The sequence below is a fragment of the Theobroma cacao genome, chromosome 8 (assembly GCF_000208745.1).
Source record: "Theobroma cacao cultivar B97-61/B2 chromosome 8, Criollo_cocoa_genome_V2, whole genome shotgun sequence".
In the NCBI taxonomy this organism is placed as follows: Eukaryota; Viridiplantae; Streptophyta; class Magnoliopsida; order Malvales; family Malvaceae; genus Theobroma; species Theobroma cacao.
This window is the reverse complement of record NC_030857.1, coordinates 3,024,317-3,047,773: the sequence shown is the minus strand read 5'-3', so window position 1 is coordinate 3,047,773 and position 23,457 is coordinate 3,024,317. Positions and strand designations below refer to the sequence as shown.

The 23,457-nt window shown below is 28.8% G+C and overlaps 3 protein-coding genes and 1 pseudogene across 3 annotated transcripts; all 4 read right to left on the bottom strand.

Annotated features, from left to right (window-relative positions):
• LOC18591767 (dihydrofolate reductase) lies at positions 806 to 3,365 on the bottom strand. The gene is made up of 6 exons (XM_018126171.1): positions 3,039 to 3,365; positions 2,833 to 2,931; positions 2,614 to 2,655; positions 2,366 to 2,495; positions 1,192 to 1,293; positions 806 to 1,079 (listed from the first exon to the last, which is right to left on the bottom strand). The coding sequence occupies exons 1-6, from the start codon at positions 3,261 to 3,263 to the stop codon at positions 964 to 966; spliced, it is 714 nt and encodes a 237-aa protein (XP_017981660.1). The 5' UTR covers positions 3,264 to 3,365; the 3' UTR covers positions 806 to 963.
• On the bottom strand, positions 11,391 to 13,494 carry LOC18591766 (esterase CG5412). Its single transcript, XM_018126172.1, has 6 exons — positions 13,073 to 13,494; positions 12,870 to 12,968; positions 12,653 to 12,694; positions 12,406 to 12,535; positions 11,802 to 11,903; positions 11,391 to 11,685 (listed from the first exon to the last, which is right to left on the bottom strand). Exons 1-6 carry the CDS (start codon positions 13,295 to 13,297, stop codon positions 11,552 to 11,554), a joined length of 732 nt encoding a protein of 243 aa, XP_017981661.1. The 5' UTR covers positions 13,298 to 13,494; the 3' UTR covers positions 11,391 to 11,551.
• Positions 16,231 to 17,239, bottom strand: LOC108663127 (pyridoxine/pyridoxamine 5'-phosphate oxidase 1, chloroplastic-like). The gene is made up of 4 exons (XM_018126173.1): positions 17,006 to 17,239; positions 16,740 to 16,922; positions 16,621 to 16,659; positions 16,231 to 16,329 (listed from the first exon to the last, which is right to left on the bottom strand). Exons 1-4 carry the CDS (start codon positions 17,195 to 17,197, stop codon positions 16,246 to 16,248), a joined length of 498 nt encoding a protein of 165 aa, XP_017981662.1. The 5' UTR covers positions 17,198 to 17,239; the 3' UTR covers positions 16,231 to 16,245.
• Positions 18,142 to 20,710, bottom strand: LOC18591764 (annotated as a pseudogene).

Here is a 23,457-nt window from a genome sequence, read left to right as displayed (position 1 = left end):
ATTCGGTCTTCTAATCTTTGGATATTATTTTTTTTGCAATAAGTTATCTCTTTTTTTAATAAATTTATAAACATTTATTTTATTATTTTTTATTGTATGGAGAAATAGAGCTCCATTGCATAACTTGGGTGGATTGCTAAATTTTTTTTGGTATAATATTTTAAAAAGTCATTGAATTATTTAAATATTTTTTTATTATTTAATTTAATTTAAATTTATTTTTATATATTTTTGNATGTTATTCAAAAACAATATTTAGAATTTTAATCAATCTAAAATTCAATATTTGTCAAAAATGAAATTGTTGGCATCATAAATTTATGATTCGGTCTTCTAATCTTTGGATATTATTTTTTTTGCAATAAGTTATCTCTTTTTTTAATAAATTTATAAACATTATTTTATTATTTTTTATTGTATGGAGAAATAGAGCTCCATTGCATAACTTGGGTGGATTGCTAAATTTTTTTTGGTATAATATTTTAAAAAGTCATTGAATTATTTAAATATTTTTTTATTATTTAATTTAATTTAATTTAATTTTTATATATTTTTTTGAATTATTGATGACTAAATGATAATAACTAAAACACCTCTTATTATTTTTATATTCATGTGGTATTGAAGTGATGAGTGAAAAATATCATATTATCATACCATATCAACACTACGTAACATAAAATGACAAATGATATTATGATTAACACAGTTAATCAACTATCAGTTATAAAAATTTATTTGATTCAAAATAAAAATAAAAAAATTTAATTGAACGCAACAATAAAAGAATAAAATTTTATTTAAATTTTTTGAAAAATATTTTGATTTTTTTTTTTGTTTTCATGATTGATTTTCAATTTTGAATATTTCTTCTTCTTTTTTAGAAAATAACCAATACGAGCCTATTGGCTTATAATCAATGCCATTACAAGCTAAGTAGCTAATAATTAAACGATTCTTGTTTTATGCTCCCAAAGCATCTTCTGTGGCTGTGCAGTATATTTCCTTTTCTTGTTTCTCAGGCAACATCCTTTGAATCCTCTCCAGGAAGCTCATCACACTCTCCAATCCTTTTTCATCTGAATTAACAACAACAACAACAAAAGGAAAAGAGATTCTATGAATCAGATGAACAAGCAAAAATCCATGCAAGTGTTACCCAAAAGGAACCATTTGCATATAGAAACCTACCAAATCTGGGAATAGTGTGGCCCTTTGGATGATGAATGACCACGGGGTCTACACAGGATTCCAACAGCTCCAATCCATATGGTTTTAAGAAATCTGTCTCTCCTGAAAAAATAAATGAAAAGAAAGGATGGCTGGAAATTAATTATTGTCCTTCCCAGAAAAGGAAGACAATTCCATATATTGTAACTAATTATTTAAGAATTAACTAATATTAGGTTTCACCCGAACATTTGACTTGGTACATGATTCCCTGCCTAAAAAGTAAAGTTCAATCTTTCCTCTCTCAATTATTAAAAAAAGCTAATATTAGGTTACAGAAAAAAAATTTATTTATTTTTAAATTAATAATTATATATAAATGCAAATATTCTTTAATGTTAAGGTTTGTAATATAAATCATTAAATTTTTGTAATTATGATCTATAAATTATTCAATACTTTAAAATTAAGAAATATTTTTTTAATAAAAAGTATTCAATGCAATTAAAATTATATTTATAAATTGGATAAATTTGATTAATATTTATAACAAAAATATTTTTAAAGAATGCTATTCAATGCAATTACAACTTTTACTTACAAAACCAAAAAAATCTTATTAATATTTAAAATGACAATTTATAATATTTAGTATTGTATGTAATAGTATGAGATGTAACAATTGAAATTATTTAAAATGAAAAATAATAATTTAGAAATATAATGAGTAGAAATATTATCTTTTATAAGTAAAAAGTTTCTCAACCTTTGCACTTTTATATATATCAATTGTATATAAATATAAATATTTTAAAATATAAAATTTGAAGTGTAAAAAATTCAAATTTTATAATATTAATCTATAAATTATTTAATACTATTAGAATTATGAAAAATATTTTTAATGAAAGTATTTCAAGACAATTAAAATTCTTATCAACAAAACAATGAATTATAAATTATAAATAAGGATTTTTTTCCAACACTCATGGTAATTATACTCTAATTTCATCTGTAGAAGTAATATTTAATATATATTGAAAGTAATTTAATTATGAACATAATTTTTTTAGCATTCAAAATAAGTCAACAGAATTCATAAGCTTTTTAGATTTCAGCAAGCAAAACTAAAACTTCCAAAATTTTGGAAAAATAAACAATTGAAAAAGGTAGAAGAAAAATGAAATGTGCGCACCTAGGAAGTGGAGGGATGGGCACTGAATGGGGGAAGAATACGCTTTCTCTGCCACTGATTCGGACTTGAACTTAGCCCCTCCAATTATTATCAAATACTTTATTTTGGGAACTTCTGTGAGAGCCACACCCTGCAACCACACCCAATCATGTTGCACGAATCCTTAACTCTTATGGCCCCTAACAAAGGTTTAACGGAAAAATAATAATAATAATAATATCAAAATGGGAAGAGCAGTATCAACGCACCTTCGCCTGCAGTCCAGGCAACCCACATGACAAGATAGCTCCCTGGAATTATAAAGTTGTAAAATGCACATGTCATTTGTTGTTACTTGGTAATAGTACCTTTTTGTTTTTTCAATTGGGATGCATAAAAAAAAAAGAGACAAGAAAGGGAACTTGAAGATTCCTTCAGTTTCTCGGCAAGCAAACAGAAACCCAGACGTTAAGCCCAAGAAAACACACCTGTGAGAAACCAAGGAGACCGTCGAATGGTCCTTGCCTGATCATAATATCTTCCATGTAAGCAAGACACTCTTCAAAGTTTGTGTAACTCGTAAATTCCTGCAATATATATGAAACCGCGTTTCTTTTTCATCCGGGGGAAAAAAAAAACACAAGGAAAATAACAGAAATATCTAAGAATAAAACGTGAAATAGTGTTTGTTTACCTTATTGAACTGAAACCACTCGTAATAAGGAGGATCAAAGATCCCTTCAACGTCGGATTTCCCCTGTGCCGGAAAAGGAGCATCAGGGTAAACTAGATCAATCTTTTCCAACACTGATTGAGGCCACTTTGTCTCTATCTGTTTCTTGAGAATCGCTCCGCTTGTTCTGAATCCATGGAGGCAAAGAAATCTTGGCTTCCTGGCAATCTCAGCTTCACTTCCCATCTCCTTTAACAATATTCCAATGTTTCTGCTCTGTTTTTTTATTGGTTTTCGTTGGTTTTCTGAGGCCTTTATTTGTTTTTCTTTTACATGGGTTCCTGCAATTCTGCAATTTATAGGGCAAGGACGAGGATACCGTGTAAGAATGTCGCTAAACACGTGCGAGCGAAAGGCTGCAAGTTCTAATTGGACTAGTCCCAGCCCCATCCCACTCGAATTGGGAAGAGGTGTTGGGAAAGTCAAGTCAAACGTAATGACGGTTAATAAAGTTAGTTGGACTCTTTTAGACGGCTATGATCTGTCGGATGTTTCTGATTGTGAGCTGGTAGCCCGTTACCTTCCTCGTGTTTGAACAACCCCGATTACATATTCCCTGATATCATTGTTTTTTATAATGCTTGAAAGATTTTTAAATATTAAAAAATTTTAAATAAAATTCTATCTCTTATTTCTATTTCAGTCAAATTTATATATTTTAATTTCAAATCAAATAAATATTATAATTAAAGATTAATTAATTATTATTAATTAAAATATCAATTATCATTTTGTACTCACTTAACATAAATTTGAAAGGTAAATAATATTACATGGTCATATCAGTATGTCATTTTATTACCTATCACAACATATCCATATGTTAAGTCAATAAGTCACAAATCTTACATCAGTAAAAAATAATGTGAGTATTGAATATATAAACATGAGTTTTTTACCACTTATTAGAAATGTTTTTTGAGTTGAGAATGTGAATTTGTGATTTATAGGTTTACTTAAACTTTGAATGGTTTTTTGGTTAAGGATGTAGACATGTAATTTATAAGTTTAGTTAAACTTTGTTTTCAAAGTTTAAAATCATACGAATTTGAGTTTAAGTTTTGACTTGTGATAAGTGATATTAAAGTTGGCCCATAAAAAACATATTTGATAAATGATGGAAGATCCATGTTTATATACCCAAGATCTATCTATCTCTTATTGATGTGGGACCCGTGACATTCTATCTCACTCAATTATACAACGCTCTCATTGCATTGATTCTTTACTGAATTCTACGTCACCTAATTATGTAATGTGCTTTTTACCCACGAGATTAGGTTTAATTTTTGGCTTGTGACACAGTGCCTTGTGTTATAGAATGATAAATTATTTATTAATTAAAAATAATTAATCAATTATTAATTATAAATTTTATTTTTTAAATAAAAATATAAAAATTTAATTAAATATAATAAAAAATTTAATTTAATTAATTTTTTGAATTTCTTTTGATAATTGTTAATTGTGTATATAAATCGTTTCAAGATAAAAACAATGCACCTAAATGCCACGACTATATCTTAGTAATAATAATAATAGATAATTAAAGTACTAATTGGATGAAGTGCATAGAACATAAAAGCCTTGCAAGAGAATTGTAAAATTGTTACAATTATGAGATCACTGTGCATCAAAGTCATATTCCTAAAATTGTTCCTGGTCATTGTATTTTCAAGACAGGGTATTGACAATGCTCAAAGACTGATACATGTTAAACCTCCTTACTTAGGAAGTAAGCAATTGATCTCATAGATTGAAGTATATGGGATACTTGAGGATAACATGTAGGTGCTTGTTAAAGAACAAGTTCACTGAACATGATCCGCTATGAGAACTCCATTTGGTATTTCACTCAAGTGTTTATGGAAAATGTTCTCATGTGATAGTCGTGCAACTAGTCCTTGGACTTCAGACATCAGGTCATCTTGTATGAAAATGACATACTTTGATTTCACCCATACGGGTTTGGAGGTGACCAAATGCCTAAACAAGGTGTTTTTGAGTATGCCATGAAACATGCGAAGGTGAATGAGTGGTCAAGAGATGATTCATCACCCCAAGTAATAAGAGGGGATGTATCTCACTTGTTCTCAATTCTTGATTAACATGTATAAAGTCTTTGGCCAAAGCATGATGAATTTGAGGAAAGTTAGTTTCCTGAATTCATAAGGTTAGTCATGAATTATGAGAACTAATATAAAATGTCATAAGTAAACACCGAGCCATGCTTAATGACATATCCGGGATATTTGATGAAAGAACCGTATTGCACTGAGAAGCTTATCACTAAAAGGCTTTGTCAAATTCTTTAATTGACTCTTTAACATTTGGATGATCATGATGTATTACTAGATGTTGTTCATGATCTATAAATATAAATCAATTGTCAAATTGATATTTGATTAGGATTTATATTTATTGTCAACATGTTAGAAGCCTAATGGGTCACACACATTAAGTGACATGACTAGGATTAAATAAGGATAATTAATTAAGTTAGACTTAATTAGAATAGATCAAAATATAATGAGAAATTAATTAAGTTTACAGAGACTTAATTAAATTAAAATACAACTGTTGTATTTAGGGTTACTACTTAGTTTTGCTATATACATATATCATATTAGCAAATTAAAACTCTAAGCCTCCAACCATTTTTCAGCCGTTTCATAAAATAAGAAAAGAAAATAGTTTTCTTTGTCTGGCAAAAATAAAATTCGGTAATAACTTTTGGTCTTTTTGTTTTAGAAACAAACCTTCCTAGCACAAGTAAAATCCTACCTTTGAGAAGGTCTTATTCAGTCACTGTGTGGATTACTGTTAGAGGCCAAATACTTGGGTGACTAAAGATTTGACAAATCCTAAAGGTGAAAAAGAAAATATTTTAGATTTAATTAGCTCTTGATTACGATATCTAGAGTAAGGTTTGTAACTCTTAAATTTATGAGTGTTCATAATTAATTTGAAAGTTACATGAAAACACAAACATTGATCCTGTAAGATTCAGCTGTTTCTCTTATTAAATGCTAGTTTATTTTTTCGCTACGTTATATTTTTAATTTATTGATTATTTTCATATTTGAGTATGAGGTCAAATCCCAACAGTGGTATCAAAGCTTTTGTTTGATGTTTTTCATGTAATTTGCATGCTTGATTCTTGGTGATAATCAGTAGGATTGATTTGTGTATTGATTTGATATATATTAATTTTAAAGACTTTCTTTAAATTTTTTTTCTATTTTAATTTAAATATGGACAACATGTAATTTAATTCATTAAAACATGTTTTAAAAGGTTTAAAATCATGTTTAGTTGAATAATTAATGAATGGATTAAAAGACTTGCGAAGCCAAGTTAAAACTGAATAGTTTTGAGGTGTTTTAGGGACTAATGCGTCGATTATTTTTTACTAACATTGGATAAGTGTTATGAACAGTTTTTAATTTTTAAATATTAGTTTTATCAAATTAAATTACTGCATGTTTCAGCTAGACTTGATTTAGTATGAAAAAGAATCATAAAATCATGTTTTCGAATTCCAAAAACAACAAAGATTCAATGCAAAAAATTTTGGGCAGCTATGATCAGTTTTGGTGGCTTAATTCTTCATGAATTTTATGTTTAATTGTTAAACACACTTGCTGAAAATTTTCAGCAGCTTTTTCATGAGTTTGACTCATGATTTATGAAGTTTTAGGAGCACTTAAATACCATATATTTTAATTTTGAGTGATTCCTAAAAAATAGGTAATTGTTTCCTACTTTAAAAGCAATTTCAAAAATTAAGGATAGAATTTTAATTTTTGGTGATTTATAAAAAATAAAAAATTATTTCTTACTTTAAAAGAAATTCTTAAAATTAAGGATAGTATTTTAATTTGAGAAATTCATAGGAAATAGTTTCCTACCTTACAAGAAATTCTTAAAGTTATGTGATAGCATTGAACTTTCCTTAAAATTTTGGTTTGACTAGAAGTTTCTAAAATTTGTTAAGTCACCATTTAGGAAATTAATCCATGTTCTAAATGTTAGAAATTAAAATGTTGTCTTAGATATATTTTAGGAAGTTTACCTAAAATAAAAAGATTTCCAAGATTAAAAGGAATTTTAATTATGGAAAGAATTAAAATGGAAAGTCTTAAAAATGAAATTTTATTTCAATGAATTTCTAATTAGAAATGCGGAGTAAAATGTTTACTTTAAGTGTTTTGAAAATGAGAATTTCTTAAACACTCATTTGAAATAAAACAATACCAAATATTTTGAGTCTAACACTTTAAGTGAATTAATTAATATTTTTGTCAAATAACACATAAGATCACCAAGCGATATTGAGCTTGCATTTATTTCTATGCTTTTGATTATGATTATAAAGCACGAGGATGATTATAGACTTAGACCTTAGAAGATTAGGTCATAGATGGTTAAATGTATTTCTCATGTTATTTATTTTAAAATAAGATCTACGCACCCTGCCTTATCTCTATTTTCTTTGAGTTGTAAAATTATTTTCTCACCTAACTCCCCTCGAATGTAACTCAAGGTTTCTTGATTATAAAATGTAATTAGTTACTTTAAAGTGTAAAACTAAGGTTAGATAGAAAAATTTTTGTAACTTGAAGATGAAGATCCCAAAGGTGCCATGGAGATTCAAGGAGATTACAAGCAAAGCTTGAAGACAATGTTTGTGTAAATTCCCTAGGAATTTGACCAACTAATTTCCTTAATGGCTCGAGGAAATTAGAATTAGTAAAGTCCATAATCATCCTAGTAGTTGGCATGAGATAGATTTATTTTTCAGTATATATACATGATATATGTGAAATGTGATAAATGCTATGCATGTCAACAACAACATCAAATCAATGAGACCTTAATTAATGAATTAATAAATAAAAATCCCTCATTAATATATTGAATCAAAAAGTTACCTTCCACTATATAACAAGATAACTAGGCTACTCTTTTAATTGGAGGCTTGTTGAGTCACTCAATGCCAAACTTTTACACAAGTACGTTTGAGTTATTGGTGGGTCTTACTCAACTAGTACCATATTATTTGGATGTGTCACACATGACCGTATAGTATTAGAGGCATAGTTAGGCAAAATGTATATGATGCATTTAGACAAAGAGTTGTCACCTAATTGATCTAGGAGTTATATAAGATATGAATGGTAAGCTAAGTTATCTACTTAATTAGTTTCATTATGGCTTGTTGAGTCACTCAAGGTCATAGTGGGATGAAAAGAGTCTTAGCTTAATAAGAAGTTTAAAGGTTAAATTTCTCGAAATAGTAGAGGAGGGCTATTATTTTGATAAAATATTGAGAATAATCATATAAGATTCTAAAACCTTATCTTTATGATTATATAATTTACGTTAATGACTAATAATCATATATGTTGATTTATATAAGATATAAATCCATCATGGTGAATAGTTTGTCACTTAGAAGCATACTTGATGCAAACAAGTTAATAGGCCCAAATTTCATTGACTGGTTTCATAATATCAAGATTGTCTTGAAACAAGAGAAAAAGGCTTATGTTCTAGATGGACCTGTTCCCAAGTAACCTAGAGATGATGCTACAAATGAGGAAAATGAGGCCTATAGAGTTTATATGGATGATCTCAATCAAGTCACATGTGTGATGTTGGCTAGTATGGCTCTAGATCTTTAAAAGCAACATGAAGCCATGAATGCCTTGGATAATATCCTGAACCTTAGAGAAATGTTCAATAAAGAAAGTCGCACAACGAGATTCGACATTTCAAGGGAATTGTTCCGATGTAAAATGTCTTAGGGAAATCCAGTAAGGCCTCATGTGCTTAAGATGATAGGATAAATCAATCGACTTGAGCAGTTGGGTTGGGTTATGGATCATGATTTGAGCATAGACCTTGTACTTTCTTCACTACTAGAGAGTTATTCACAGTTTGTGTTGAACTTCAACATGAACAACATTGAGGTAATCCTTTCAGGTTTATTGAATATGCTCACACAGGCTGAGAACACCATAACGAATGAGAAGCCTTCAGTTCATCTTGTCTCTTTTAAGAAAAATAAAAATAAGAAAATAAAATTTTCTAAAAAAGACAATGATGAAAAGGTATTAACTTCAAAAGGTATGAAGCCTATTGGAGGAGTGAAGAAGGACAATGACAATGACAAATGCCATTTTTGCTGCAAATTGGGCATTGGAGACCCAATTGCAAGGATTATCTTGAATCCATCATAAGGAAAAAACAAAATGAAGTTTCCACATCAGGTATGAATCATATGATGATTTATTTTTCACTACTTGGTATATGATACCTTCCTCTTTATTAATGGTTTTATATGTATGACATATTGAAGAAACTAATGACAAGGAGCGGTGAAGAATAGGATCATGAAAAGGACAACCTTAGTTGATGGTGATCAAGCTTGACGACCTAGATTAGAGTGGGGAATAATAAATAATTTTAGAACATTGAATGTTTCATGGCATGATTGCCAATATGAGATGTTTTGGTTTTGGGGCTATGGCTAAATATTTTATTTTATGTTTAGGAAACATAGATTTATATTTTGCTAGCATGAGATGCTTATCTTATATATATATATAAATATATATTTATATATTTACATTACATCTCATTTTATTTTAGAATTGTTTTAAATTATTTATCCTTAAGTATAACCTTGCATATATGATAATCAATACTCAGTCATAATGATAAGAGCATTGTGAGATTATTTTTCTTTTGATTATGAATCAAAAAGAAAATTAATTAGTTGACTTAGATAAAATTGAGTCATAACTTAATGAATTCATAATAGGATTATGAACATATTTAGTCAAGGAGTATTCTTAATGAAATCTTGGATCTAAATTAAGATTGCTTAAAACTAAATAACAATTGATTATCATATTGAATTCATAAGAGATGAATTGCAAAGCATTCCAAACCTAATAAATCGCATGAACTAATCTTTGAGAGGATTTCATCCCATAACCAATGATAAATGACTAATGACATGTAAGTATACATAAAAGTTATGGATAACACACCCCAAAGGAAAGTAAATAAGTTTACTTGGCAAGATTTCTATACATGATAGAAATAGTAGGAGCTAATGACACTTTAAAAATCAAAGGTTATGAAATTATGAGATCCAATAGATAAGATCTATGCATAAAAACTAATTTAATGGGATGCATAAGGATGCATAATTCATGAGATGAATCCATTAAATACAAACCATTAGTAGGATGCATATTGATGCACTACTCATATAAGATGAGTTTACTAAATAATCCAACATGAATGATTATATAATAATCTTTATTCAATGTAATAAATTCAAAATAGTTGAATACGTTGAATAAGATAAACATATTTTGTGCACATCATAAGGTTAATGGGAGTAAGATAAGTTACTCATTAAAAATGCATACGATACATTTACCAGTTTAAGAAAAACAAAATGGGACTAAAGAGTTAGAGCCTAAAAAGAGACTCAACAAAAGAATTTAAGATGACATGTTAAAGGAGTTTAACATAAAGAGAATCCTAAATGTTAAAAGTGACATAAAGTCATGATTGAGCAGTTATATTGGAATGGTTCCAAAACAAGAGATAACTACATGATTATATCTATAATCTGATATAAATATTTTGTTTAGGCCACAAAAGATGAGATATTTAAATCATTGGTTTAATGAACTAATAAATGATTCTGAGTTGTTAAAGTAATAATAAGAGCCATAATAATGGAATCAAGATCTAGTTGTGATCTAAATTAGTATATCGATTATGACAATGGAGATTGTCAAACATATAAATTAACATATTCTCAAATATTGCAATTTGAATTGTCCTAATAGAGACACAATCGCTAAGTGAAAGAGTTTGAAATTGGATACGTTAATAATTGACTCAAGTGTAAGTGGGAGATTGTTAGTATATGCCCTTGAGCTAATTGGATTGATCAAGAAATATATATATATATATATATATATATATATATTGTCATTTAATGCATACTTAGTTGCATAATTATATGTGATAGAAGTTTTTTTTCATGTTAGTGCAATAATAAGGAGTTATTAAGTATTAATAATAAGATTCGACAAGAACTTTTGTTCTTTTTGTTTTAAAAACAAAACTTACTAGCACAAATAAAATCTTATTTTTGAGAAGGTCTTATTCAATTACTGTGTAAATTATTGTTAGAGACCAAACATTTGGATGATTAAAGATTTGACAAATCCAAAGGTGAAGAAGCAAATATTTTAGATTTAATTGTCTCTTGATTATAATAACTAGATCAAGATATGTAACTCTTAAACTTACGAGTGTTTATAATTAATTTAAAAGTTACATGAAAACACAAATATTGATCCTGTAAGATTTGACTATTTCTTTGATTAAATACTAATTTATTTTTTTGTTATATTATATTTTTAATTTATTAATTATTTTTATATTTGAGCACGAATTCGAATCTCAATAATATTTTTTATGGTTGTGGAGTATATTTCCTTTGCTTGTTTCTCAGGCAACATCTTTTGAATCCTCTCCAGGAAGCTCATCACGCTCTCCAATCCTTTTTCATCTGAAATTAACAACAACCAAAAAAAGGAATAGAATAGAGATTCTACGAATCAGATGAACAAGCAAAAATCCATGCAAGTTTTACCCAAAAGGAACCATTTGCATATAGAAACCTACCAAATCTGGGAATAGTGTGGCCCTGTGGATGATGAATGACAACGGGGTCTACACAGGATTCCAACAGCTCCAATCCATTTGGTCTTAAGAAATCTGTCTCTCCTGAAAAAAAAAATGAAAAGAAAGGATGGCCGGAAATTAATTATTGTCCTTCCCAAAAGAGGAAGACAATTCCATATATTGTAACTAATTATTTAAGTATTAACTAATATTAGGTTACAAATAAAATTTTTTATTTATTTTTAAATTAATAATTATATATAAATGCAAATATTATTTAACGTTAAGGTTTGTAATATAAATCATTAAATTTTTGTAATTATGATCTATAAATTATTCAATACTTTAAAATTAAGAAATATATTTTTTTAACAAAAAGTATTTTTTTTCTACACTCATGGTAATTATACTCTAATATCATCTGTAGATGTAATATTTAATATGTATTGAAAGTAATTTAGTTATTAACATAATTTTTTTAGCATTCAAAATAAGTCAACAGAATTCATAAGCTTTTTAGATTTCAGCAAGCAAAGCTAAAACTTCCAAAATTTTGCGAAAATAAACAACTCAAAAAGGTAGAAGAAAGATGGAATGTGTGTGCCTAAGAAGTGGAGGGATGGGCACTGAATGGGGGAGGAGTACGCTTTCTCTGCCACTGATTCGGACTTGAACTTAGCCCCTCCAATTATTATCAAATACTTTATTTTGGGAACTTTTGTGAGAGCCACACCCTGCAAACACACCCAATCATGTTGCACGAATCCTTAACTCTTATGGCCCCTAACAAATGTTTAAAAGAAAAATAATAATAATAAATTTTCAAAATAGGAAGAGCAGTATCAACTCACCTTCGCTTGCAGTCCAGGCAACCCACCTGACAAGATAGCTCCCTGGAATTATATAAAGTTGTAAAATGCACATGTCATTTGTTGTTACTTGGTAATACTACTGTTTTTTTCATTTGGGATGAATAAAAAAAACAGAGACAAGAAAGGGGACTTGAAGATTCCTTCAGTTTCTCGGCAAGCAAACAGAAAACCAGACGTTAAGACCAAGAAAACACACCTGTGAGAAACCAAGGAGACCGTCGAATGGTCCTTGCTTGATCATAATATCTTCGATATAAGCAAGACACTCTTCAAAGTTTGTGTAACTTGTAAATTCCTGCAATATATATGAAACCGCTTTTCTTTTTCGTCCGGAAAAAAAAAACACAAGAAAAATAACAGAAATATCACAGAATAAAACGTAAAATAGTGTTTGTTTACCTTATTGAACTGAAACCACTCGTAATAAGGAGGATCAAAGATCCCTTCAACGTCGGCTTTCCCCTGTGCCGGAAAAGGAGCATCAGGGTAAACTAGATCAATCTTTTCCAACACTGATTGAGGCCAATTTGTCTCTATCTGTTTCTTGAGAATCGCTCCTCTTGTTCTGAATCCATGGAGGCAAAGAAATCTTGGTTTCCTGACAATCTCAGGTTCACTTGCCATCTCCTTTAACAATATTCCAATGTTTCTGCTCTGTTTTTTTATTGGTTTCCGTTGGTTCTCTGAGGCCTTTATTTGTTTTTTTTTTTTTTACATGGGTTCCTGCAATTTATAGGGCAAGGACGAGGATACCGTATAAGAATCTCGCTAAACACGTGCGAGCGAAAGGCCGCCAGTTCTAATTAGACTCCTCCCAGCCCCATCCCACTCGAATTGGGAAGGAGAGGCTGGGGAAAGTCAAGTGAAACGTAATGACGGTTTATAAAGTTAGTTGGACTCGTTTGGACGGCTATGATCTATCGGATGTTTCTGATTGTGAGCTGGTAGCCCGTTACCTTCCTCGCGTTTTCCCTGTTTCCACGAGAAAGGCGTGTGTTTGAACACCCGCGGATTACATATTCCCTGATATAATTTTTTTTATAATGCTTGAAAGAGTTTTTAAATATTAAAAAAATTTAAATAAAATTTTATCTTTTATTACTGTTTCAGTCAAGTCTATATATTTTAATTTTGAATCAAATAAATTTTGTAATTAATTATTATTAATTAAAATATTAATTATCATTTGTACTCACTTAATATAAATTTAAAAAGTAAAAAATGTTACATGATTATATCAATATATCATTTTATTATCTATCACAACATATCCATATTTTAAGTCAATGAGTCACGGATCTCACATCCGTAAGAAATGAGGTGGACATTAAGTATATAACCATGAGTTTTCTACTACCTATTAAACATGTTTTTTAAGTTGGGAATGTAAACTTGTGATTTATAGGTTTACTTAAACTTTAAATGGTTTTTTGGTTAAGAATGTGGACTTGTAATTTATAAGTTTACTTAAACTTTATTTTCAAAATTTAAAATCACACGAAGTTGGATTTAAGTTCTAACATGTGATAAATGGTATTAGAGTTGGGACAATAAACCCAACCTCGTGCGGCAATAAGCTTAATCAATATGTCTTAGTTCTCAATCCAAACAATATGTCTAATAGACTGTGAAAGATCCATGTTTATATACTCAAGACCCACCTATCTCTTACCGATGTGGGATCCATGACATTCTACATCATCCAATTATGCAACACTCTCATTACACTTACTCTTTAGTGGATTCTACCTCACCTAATTATGTAATGCGCTATTTATCCACAAGATTATGTTTAACTTTTGACTTGTGACACAGTGCCTTGTGTTATAAAATGATAAATTATTTATTAATTAAAAATAATTAATTATAAAATTTTAATTTAATTAAGTTTTTAAATTTCTTTTGATAATTGTTAATTGTGTATATAAAACGTTTCAAGATAAAAACAATGCACCCAAATGCCACGACTCTATCTTTGTATTAATAATAATAATAATAGCTAATTAAAGTGAGGCTCACCTACCAACATGTGGTGCTGGTGCCATTTTGTGGACTGCAAAGTTCAATGTCTACATTAAAACATGTACTAGTATTTATTTATTTCGACTTTTTAAAAACTTTCATTTTTTTAAATAACCTATACATGCACTTATTATAATATATAGACACTATATAAGTAAACAAAAATATTCATAGTTCATTTCGTGATCTCTCCAAGTTAAACATGCAATAAAAAAAAACAAACATGCAAAGGAACAACTAACGCTACCACTCTCGTCGCTCGGATCCCTAATATTTTTTATTAAAATTCTTTCAAGTTATTAGTGCAAAACTACTAACTAATTAATATCTGAATTCCGCTCTAATGAAGGTCGACAACTTCACATGCTTTAGCTAATTATTTTTTTATGAATATATATGTTTAAGTATAAATAAATTACAATAACAATAAAATTATTTTCAAATTTTATTGCATAATTATTATATAACATATATCAAACCAACACTCGAATGATTGTATACACACAAATTTTACATCAAAACTTAGATTAAAAGTTCGAACACAAACATAAAGTTTATTTATTAAATGCCCACATCGTGATTCATCTTCGAAATGTTTATTCAATTTATTAATTTTGGATATGTCCCATCTTATAATTGGATAATAATTTTTTTTTATAAATTTATAAAAAGAAAATTCATTTTTTTTGTCAATCTAGATTTAATTTTTGTGGAAAAATACTTCAAGAGTAAAATTCGGCTAATACAAGGAGTACGTATCTAAAATCAATCAAAAAGAATTAGACTCAAGTAAAATTTCAAAATACCCTTAATCATATCAATCAAAAGACGTTTAATAAATAAATAAACACAAAATTAGATTAAAATTAAATATAAAAGGAATTCAAATTTGGGATTTAAAGGTTTAATGTGCTTTTCCTTTTTGCTATTCAAAAGATTAAAAGGAAAAAAAAAAGTGTGAAGGAGGGATGAAAAAGTGTTGGTTTCAAAATTTCAGTTGAATTTGCTTAGCTTAGACTCCATTTGGCAGTACTCTTATCTGAATTACTAAATGTTTAATGGTGGACGACAAGCGTTCAAAGCCAGCATGTCGACCCGAGGCCTTAAATCTTAAAAGCCGCATTCGCGCGTAAATAAAACTGTAGAAGACAGGTTGGACCTAAGGAAAAAAAAAAAGAAAGAAAACGGTGCAACAGAAAAAGAGAAGTTTCCAGCACCGTAGGATTATAAACTAAGGGTAGATCTATCTCCCAACAGCGTCATCAACCTTTTGTTTTATTATTATTGTTTAAAGAGTAATTCGGAAAAATAAAACTAGAATACGGCTCCGTCATTGCCAACTCTCTCGAAATTTCAAAAATCCAGCGAGCTATCGGGTCAATTTTTTTTTCCAATACGATTTGGATATATAGGGGGAATCAAGGACGAAGTTACAGTTGTAAAGCATGCAACGCACAGCGTGAAATTATTTGGCAACTTTGGCTGGATTTGTGATTAATTGAGTACGTGTTAGTGAGTTAGCCGAGCGTTTCATTGGGCGTCTTTATTTCTTAGCTACCCGAGCGTCTACACGTGGCAACATGCATAATATATATATTTGACATTCTCGTATTATACTCGCTTGGTTTATAAACCTGCAACAAGAAAAGCTCCTTTTGAAAGCTGAAAAAAACATATAAGATGAAGCACAATTGCTGATTAAACAATATATATATTTTTGACATTCTAGTAGTAATGTAGCAAGATAAGTAAAGAAATCAGCTCAACATCGATAAAAAAGGAGCAGAACCCTTTAATCGGAAACTCCTTATGCATGCTTAGGTCAACTTAAAAACAAGGATATTTTGTATGTTTGAATTAGCATATGGCAAGTTGGCAACCAGAGAAATTCGATAAACAAAATAGAAAGAGGTATTAGCCATTACCTCAGCCATCGATGTGGCGACGCTTAAACCAGCTAATTCCTGACAATTGACATCAACTGAAACCGTTCAACAAATGTATATATAAGTAATTAATGAGTTTAAAAAAGCGAGTAACTAACCATTAACTGATCAACGCTAAAGCCAAGAGGACCCATGAGAATCTCATCAATCTCGGCAGCTTCTCGCTGAGTTAGGTACGTAATAGAACCCTGATTTTGCAGCGACGACGCCATTCCTCCCACTTTACCGGATTTCGAACACAACGCTCGGATTGCAGAGCAGGAAATTGGACACAGAAAACCCTGTTAATCAAAACAACATTATCTTACTTGTTAAAGGGTTGGATAGATGGATTTGAGGAGAGCGAGAATGAGAAGCTTTTTACCGAGGAGAAGCGAGGGAGATAACCAGAAGGTTTGGCTTCGTAAATTGAAGAAGGAGAGCTACAATAAGCGAGAGGGAATGGTGCTTGGGTGAGAAGCGAGCATATCATTCTTCCGCCTTTGCGTAACACTCCCAACATTGTTTTCCTTTGTTTTAGATTATCTGAATTTTTTTTTTTACCGGTTAGATACATAAAAATAAGAATAATAAAAACAATACCATAAAATTATAGTACTACATATATTTGTTGTTATGAAAAACATCCAAAAAAATAGTAAAGATAAAATAATTCAAAAAATTTAAGTAAATAGAAAAACATAAGAATTAAACAAGACTCAATGTGTGGCAAGAACTTTAAAATTTTACAATAAAAAAAACACGATTTAGAATTTTAATCAATTTAAAATTCAATATTTGTCAAAAATGAAAATACTGGCATAATAAGTTTATGATTCGGTCTTTTAATTTTTGGGATATTATATATTTTTTGCAATAAGTTATTTCTTTTTTTAATAAATTTATAAATATTATCTTTGATAACACTTGAAAATAGAAATGATTCCACCTAAAATAAGAAATTTAAAATTATACAACTATTCGAATGTTATTCAAAAACAATATTTAGAATTTTAATCAATCTAAAATTCAATATTTGTCAAAAATGAAATTGTTGGCATCATAAATTTATGATTCGGTCTTCTAATCTTTGGATATTATTTTTTTTGCAATAAGTTATCTCTTTTTTTAATAAATTTATAAACATTATTTTATTATTTTTTATTGTATGGAGAAATAGAGCTCTATTGCATAACTTGGGTGGATTGCTAAATTTTTTTTGGTATAATATTTTAAAAAGTCATTGAATTATTTAAATATTTTTTTATTATTTAATTTAATTTTTATATATTTTTTTGAATTATTGATGACTAAATGATAATAACTAAAACACCTCTTATTATTTTTATATTCATGTGGTATTGATGTGATGAGTGAAAAATATCATATTATCATACCATATCAACACTACGTAACATAAAATGGCAAATGATGTTATGATTAACACAGTTAATCAACTATCAGTTATAAGAATTTATTTGATTCAAAATAAAAATAAAAAAATTTAATTGAACGCAACAATAAAAGAATAAAATTTTATTTAAATTTTTTTAAAAATATTTTGATTTTTTTTTTGTTTTCATGATTGATTTTCAATTTTGAATATTTCTTCTTCTTTTTTAGAAAATAACCAATACGAGCCTATTGGCTTATAATCAATGCCATTACAAGCTAAGTAGCTAATAATTAAACGATTCTTGTTTTATGCTCCCAAAGCATCTTCTGTGGCTGTGCAGTATATTTCCTTTTCTTGTTTCTCAGGCAACATCCTTTGAATCCTCTCCAGGAAGCTCATCACACTCTCCAATCCTTTTTCATCTGAATTAACAACAACAACAACAAAAGGAAAAGAGATTCTATGAATCAGATGAACAAGCAAAAATCCATGCAAGTGTTACCCAAAAGGAACCATTTGCATATAGAAACCTACCAAATCTGGGAATAGTGTGGCCCTTTGGATGATGAATGACCACGGGGTCTACACAGGATTCCAACAGCTCCAATCCATATGGTTTTAAGAAATCTGTCTCTCCTGAAAAAATAAATGAAAAGAAAGGATGGCTGGAAATTAATTATTGTCCTTCCCAGAAAAGGAAGACAATTCCATATATTGTAACTAATTATTTAAGAATTAACTAATATTAGGTTTCACCCGAACATTTGACTTGGTACATGATTCCTTGCCTAAAAAGTAAAGTTCAATCCTTCCTCTCTCAATTATTAAAAAAAACTAATATTAGGTTACAGAAAAAAAATTTATTTATTTTTAAATTAATAATTATATATAAATGCAAATATTCTTTAATGTTAAGGTTTGTAATATAAATCATTAAATTTTTGTAATTATGATCTATAAATTATTCAATACTTTAAAATTAAGAAATATTTTTTTAATAAAAAGTATTCAATGCAATTAAAATTATATTTATAAATTGGATAAATTTGATTAATATTTATAACAAAAATATTTTTAAAGAATGCTATTCAATGCAATTACAACTTTTACTTACAAAACCAAAAAAATCTTATTAATATTTAAAATGACAATTTATAATATTTAGTATTGTATGTAATAGTATGAGATGTAACAATTGAAATTATTTAAAATGAAAAATAATAATTTAGAAATATAATGAGTAGAAATATTATCTTTTATAAGTAAAAAGTTTCTCAACCTTTGCACTTTTATATATATCAATTGTATATAAATATAAATATTTTAAAATATAAAATTTGAAGTGTAAAAAATTCAAATTTTATAATATTAATCTATAAATTATTTAATACTATTAGAATTATGAAAAATATTTTTAATGAAAGTATTTCAAGACAATTAAAATTCTTATCAACAAAACAATGAATTATAAATTATAAATAAGGATTTTTTTCCAACACTCATGGTAATTATACTCTAATTTCATCTGTAGAAGTAATATTTAATATATATTGAAAGTAATTTAATTATGAACATAATTTTTTTAGCATTCAAAATAAGTCAACAGAATTCATAAGCTTTTTAGATTTCAGCAAGCAAAACTAAAACTTCCAAAATTTTGGAAAAATAAACAATTGAAAAAGGTAGAAGAAAAATGAAATGTGCGCACCTAGGAAGTGGAGGGATGGGCACTGAATGGGGGAAGAATACGCTTTCTCTGCCACTGATTCGGACTTGAACTTAGCCCCTCCAATTATTATCAAATACTTTATTTTGGGAACTTCTGTGAGAGCCACACCCTGCAACCACACCCAATCATGTTGCACGAATCCTTAACTCTTATGGCCCCTAACAAAGGTTTAACGGAAAAATAATAATAATAATAATATCAAAATGGGAAGAGCAGTATCAACGCACCTTCGCCTGCAGTCCAGGCAACCCACATGACAAGATAGCTCCCTGGAATTATAAAGTTGTAAAATGCACATGTCATTTGTTGTTACTTGGTAATAGTAGCTTTTTGTTTTTTCAATTGGGATGCATAAAAAAAAAAGAGACAAGAAAGGGAACTTGAAGATTCCTTCAGTTTCTCGGCAAGCAAACAGAAACCCAGACGTTAAGCCCAAGAAAACACACCTGTGAGAAACCAAGGAGACCGTCGAATGGTCCTTGCCTGATCATAATATCTTCGATATAAGCAAGACACTCTTCAAAGTTTGTGTAACTCGTAAATTCCTGCAATATATATGAAACCGCGTTTCTTTTTCATCCGGGGGAATAAAAAAACACAAGGAAAATAACAGAAATATCTAAGAATAAAACGTGAAATAGTGTTTGTTTACCTTATTGAACTGAAACTACTCGTAATAAGGAGGATCAAAGATCCCTTCAACGTCGGATTTCCCCTGTGCCGGAAAAGGAGCATCAGGGTAAATTAGATCAATCTTTTCCAACACTGATTGAGGCCACTTTGTCTCTATCTGTTTCTTGAGAATCGCTCCGCTTGTTCAGAATCCATGGAGGCAAAGAAATCTTGGCTTCCTGGCAATCTCAGCTTCACTTCCCATCTCCTTTAACAATATTCCAATGTTTCTGCTCTGTTTTTTTATTGGTTTCTGTTGGTTTTCTGAGGCCTTCTTTTGAATTTTTTTACATGGGTTACTGCAATTTATAGGGCTAGGACGAGGAGGTTACCGTATAAGAATCTCGCTAAACACGTGCGAGCGAAAGGCTGCCAGTTCTAATTATACTAGTCCCAGCCCCATCCCACTCGAATTGGGAAAGAGAGGTTGGGGAAAGTCAAGTCAAACGTAATGACGTTAATAAAGTTAGTTGGATTCTTTTGGACGGCTGTGATCTGTCGGATGTTTCTGATTGTGAGCTGGTAGCCCGTTACCTTCCTCGCGTTTTCTCTGTTTCCACGAGAAAGTCGCGTGTGTTTGAACACCCGCGGATAACATATTCCCTGATATCATATTTATTATAATGCTTGAAAGAGTTTTTAAAATATTAAAAAAATTTAAATAAATTTTATCTTTTATTACTATTTCAGTCAAGTTTATATACTTTAATTTTAAATCAAATAAATATTATAATTAAAAATTAATTAATTATCATTAATTAAAAAATTCATTGTCATTTTGTATTCACTTAACATAATTTGAAAAGTAAAAAATGTTACATAATCATATTAGTATGTCATTTTATTATCACAATATATCCATATGTTAAGTTAATAAGTCACATATTTTACATCAGTAAGAAATAGAATGGGTATTAAGTATATAAATATAAATCTTTCACCACTTATTAGACATATTTTTTGAATTGGCAATGTGAACTTGTGATTTATAGATTTACTTGAACTTTGAATGGTTTTTTGGTTAAAAATGTGGATCTGTAATTTATAAGTTTATTTAAATTTTATTTTTAAATTTAAAATCCACACGAAGTTGAGTTTAAGTTCTTACATGTAATAAGGTATTAGAGTAAGCTTAATCACATGTCCATGTTTCAATCCAAAAAACATATCTAATAGGTGGTAGAAGACCTATGTTTATATACATAAGATCCACTCATCTCTTACTGATGTGGGATCCATGACATTCTATTTCACTCAATTATGCAATACTCTCATTGCCCTGACTCTTTATTGGATTCTACCTCACCTAATTATATAATGCGCTCTTTACCCACGAGATTAGGTTTAACTTTTGGCTTTGTGACACACTACCTCGTGTTATAAAATGATAAATTATTTATTAATAAAAAATAATTAATCAATTATTAATTATAAATTTTTTTATTTTTGTGAGTGACACAGAAAAGTGCACGTCCAAAATAAATATAAAAATTTTACTTTAATTAATTTTCTAATTTTTTTTTCGATAATTGTTAATTGTGTATATAAAACATTTCAAGATAAAAACAATGCACCAAAATGCCACGACTGTACCTTAGTAATAATAATAATAGCTAATTAAAGTGAGGCATGCCGACCCTATTAAGAACATGTAGTGCTGGTGCCATTTTGTGGACCACAAAGTTCAATGTCCACATTAAAACATGTACTAGTATTTATTTATTTCGATTTTTAAAAAAATTTCATTTTTTTAAATAACCTATACATGCACTTATTATAATANCATTAATTAAAATATTAATTATCATTTTGTATTCACTTAACATAATTTGAAAAGTAAAAAATGTTACATAATCATATTAGTATGTCATTTTATTATCACAATATATCCATATGTTAAGTTAATAAGTCACATATTTTACATCAGTAAGAAATAGAATGGGTATTAAGTATATAAATATAAATCTTTCACCACTTATTAGACATATTTTTTGAATTGGCAATGTGAACTTGTGATTTATAGATTTACTTGAACTTTGAATGGTTTTTTGGTTAAAAATGTGGATCTGTAATTTATAAGTTTATTTAAATTTTATTTTTAAAATTTAAAATCACACGAAGTTGAGTTTAAGTTCTTACATGTAATAAGGTATTAGAGTAAGCTTAATCACATGTCCATGTTTCAATCCAAAAAACATATCTAATAGGTGGTAGAAGACCTATGTTTATATACATAAGATCCACTCATCTCTTACTGATGTGGGATCCATGACATTCTATTTCACTCAATTATGCAATACTCTCATTGCCCTGACTCTTTATTGGATTCTACCTCACCTAATTATATAATGCGCTCTTTACCCACGAGATTAGGTTTAACTTTTGGCTTTGTGACACACTACCATGTGATATAAAATGATAAATGATATTTTTGATTAAAAATAATTAATCAATTATTAATTATAAATTTTTTTATTTTTGTGAGTGACACAGAAAAGTGCACGTCCAAAATAAATATAAAAATTTTACTTTAATTAATTTTCTAATTTTTTTTTCGATAATTGTTAATTGTGTATATAAAACATTTCAAGATAAAAACAATGCACCAAAATGCCACGACTGTACCTTAGTAATAATAATAATAGCTAATTAAAGTGAGGCATGCCGACCCTATTAAGAACATGTAGTGCTGGTGCCATTTTGTGGACCACAAAGTTCAATGTCCACATTAAAACATGTACTAGTATTTATTTATTTCGATTTTTAAAAAAATTTCATTTTTTTAAATAACCTATACATGCACTTATTATAATATTTAATTAAATATAATAAAAAAATTAATTTGATTAATTTTCTAAATTTCTTTCAAGAATTGTTAATTGTGTATATAAAACGTTTCAAGATAAAAACAGTGCACCCAAATGCCACGACTATATCTTAGTAATAATAATAGCTAATTAAAGTTAGGCTCACCTACCCTATTAAGAACATGTGGTGCTTGTTAGATTCGGTAATTTTAGACACAACACGTTAACACGAC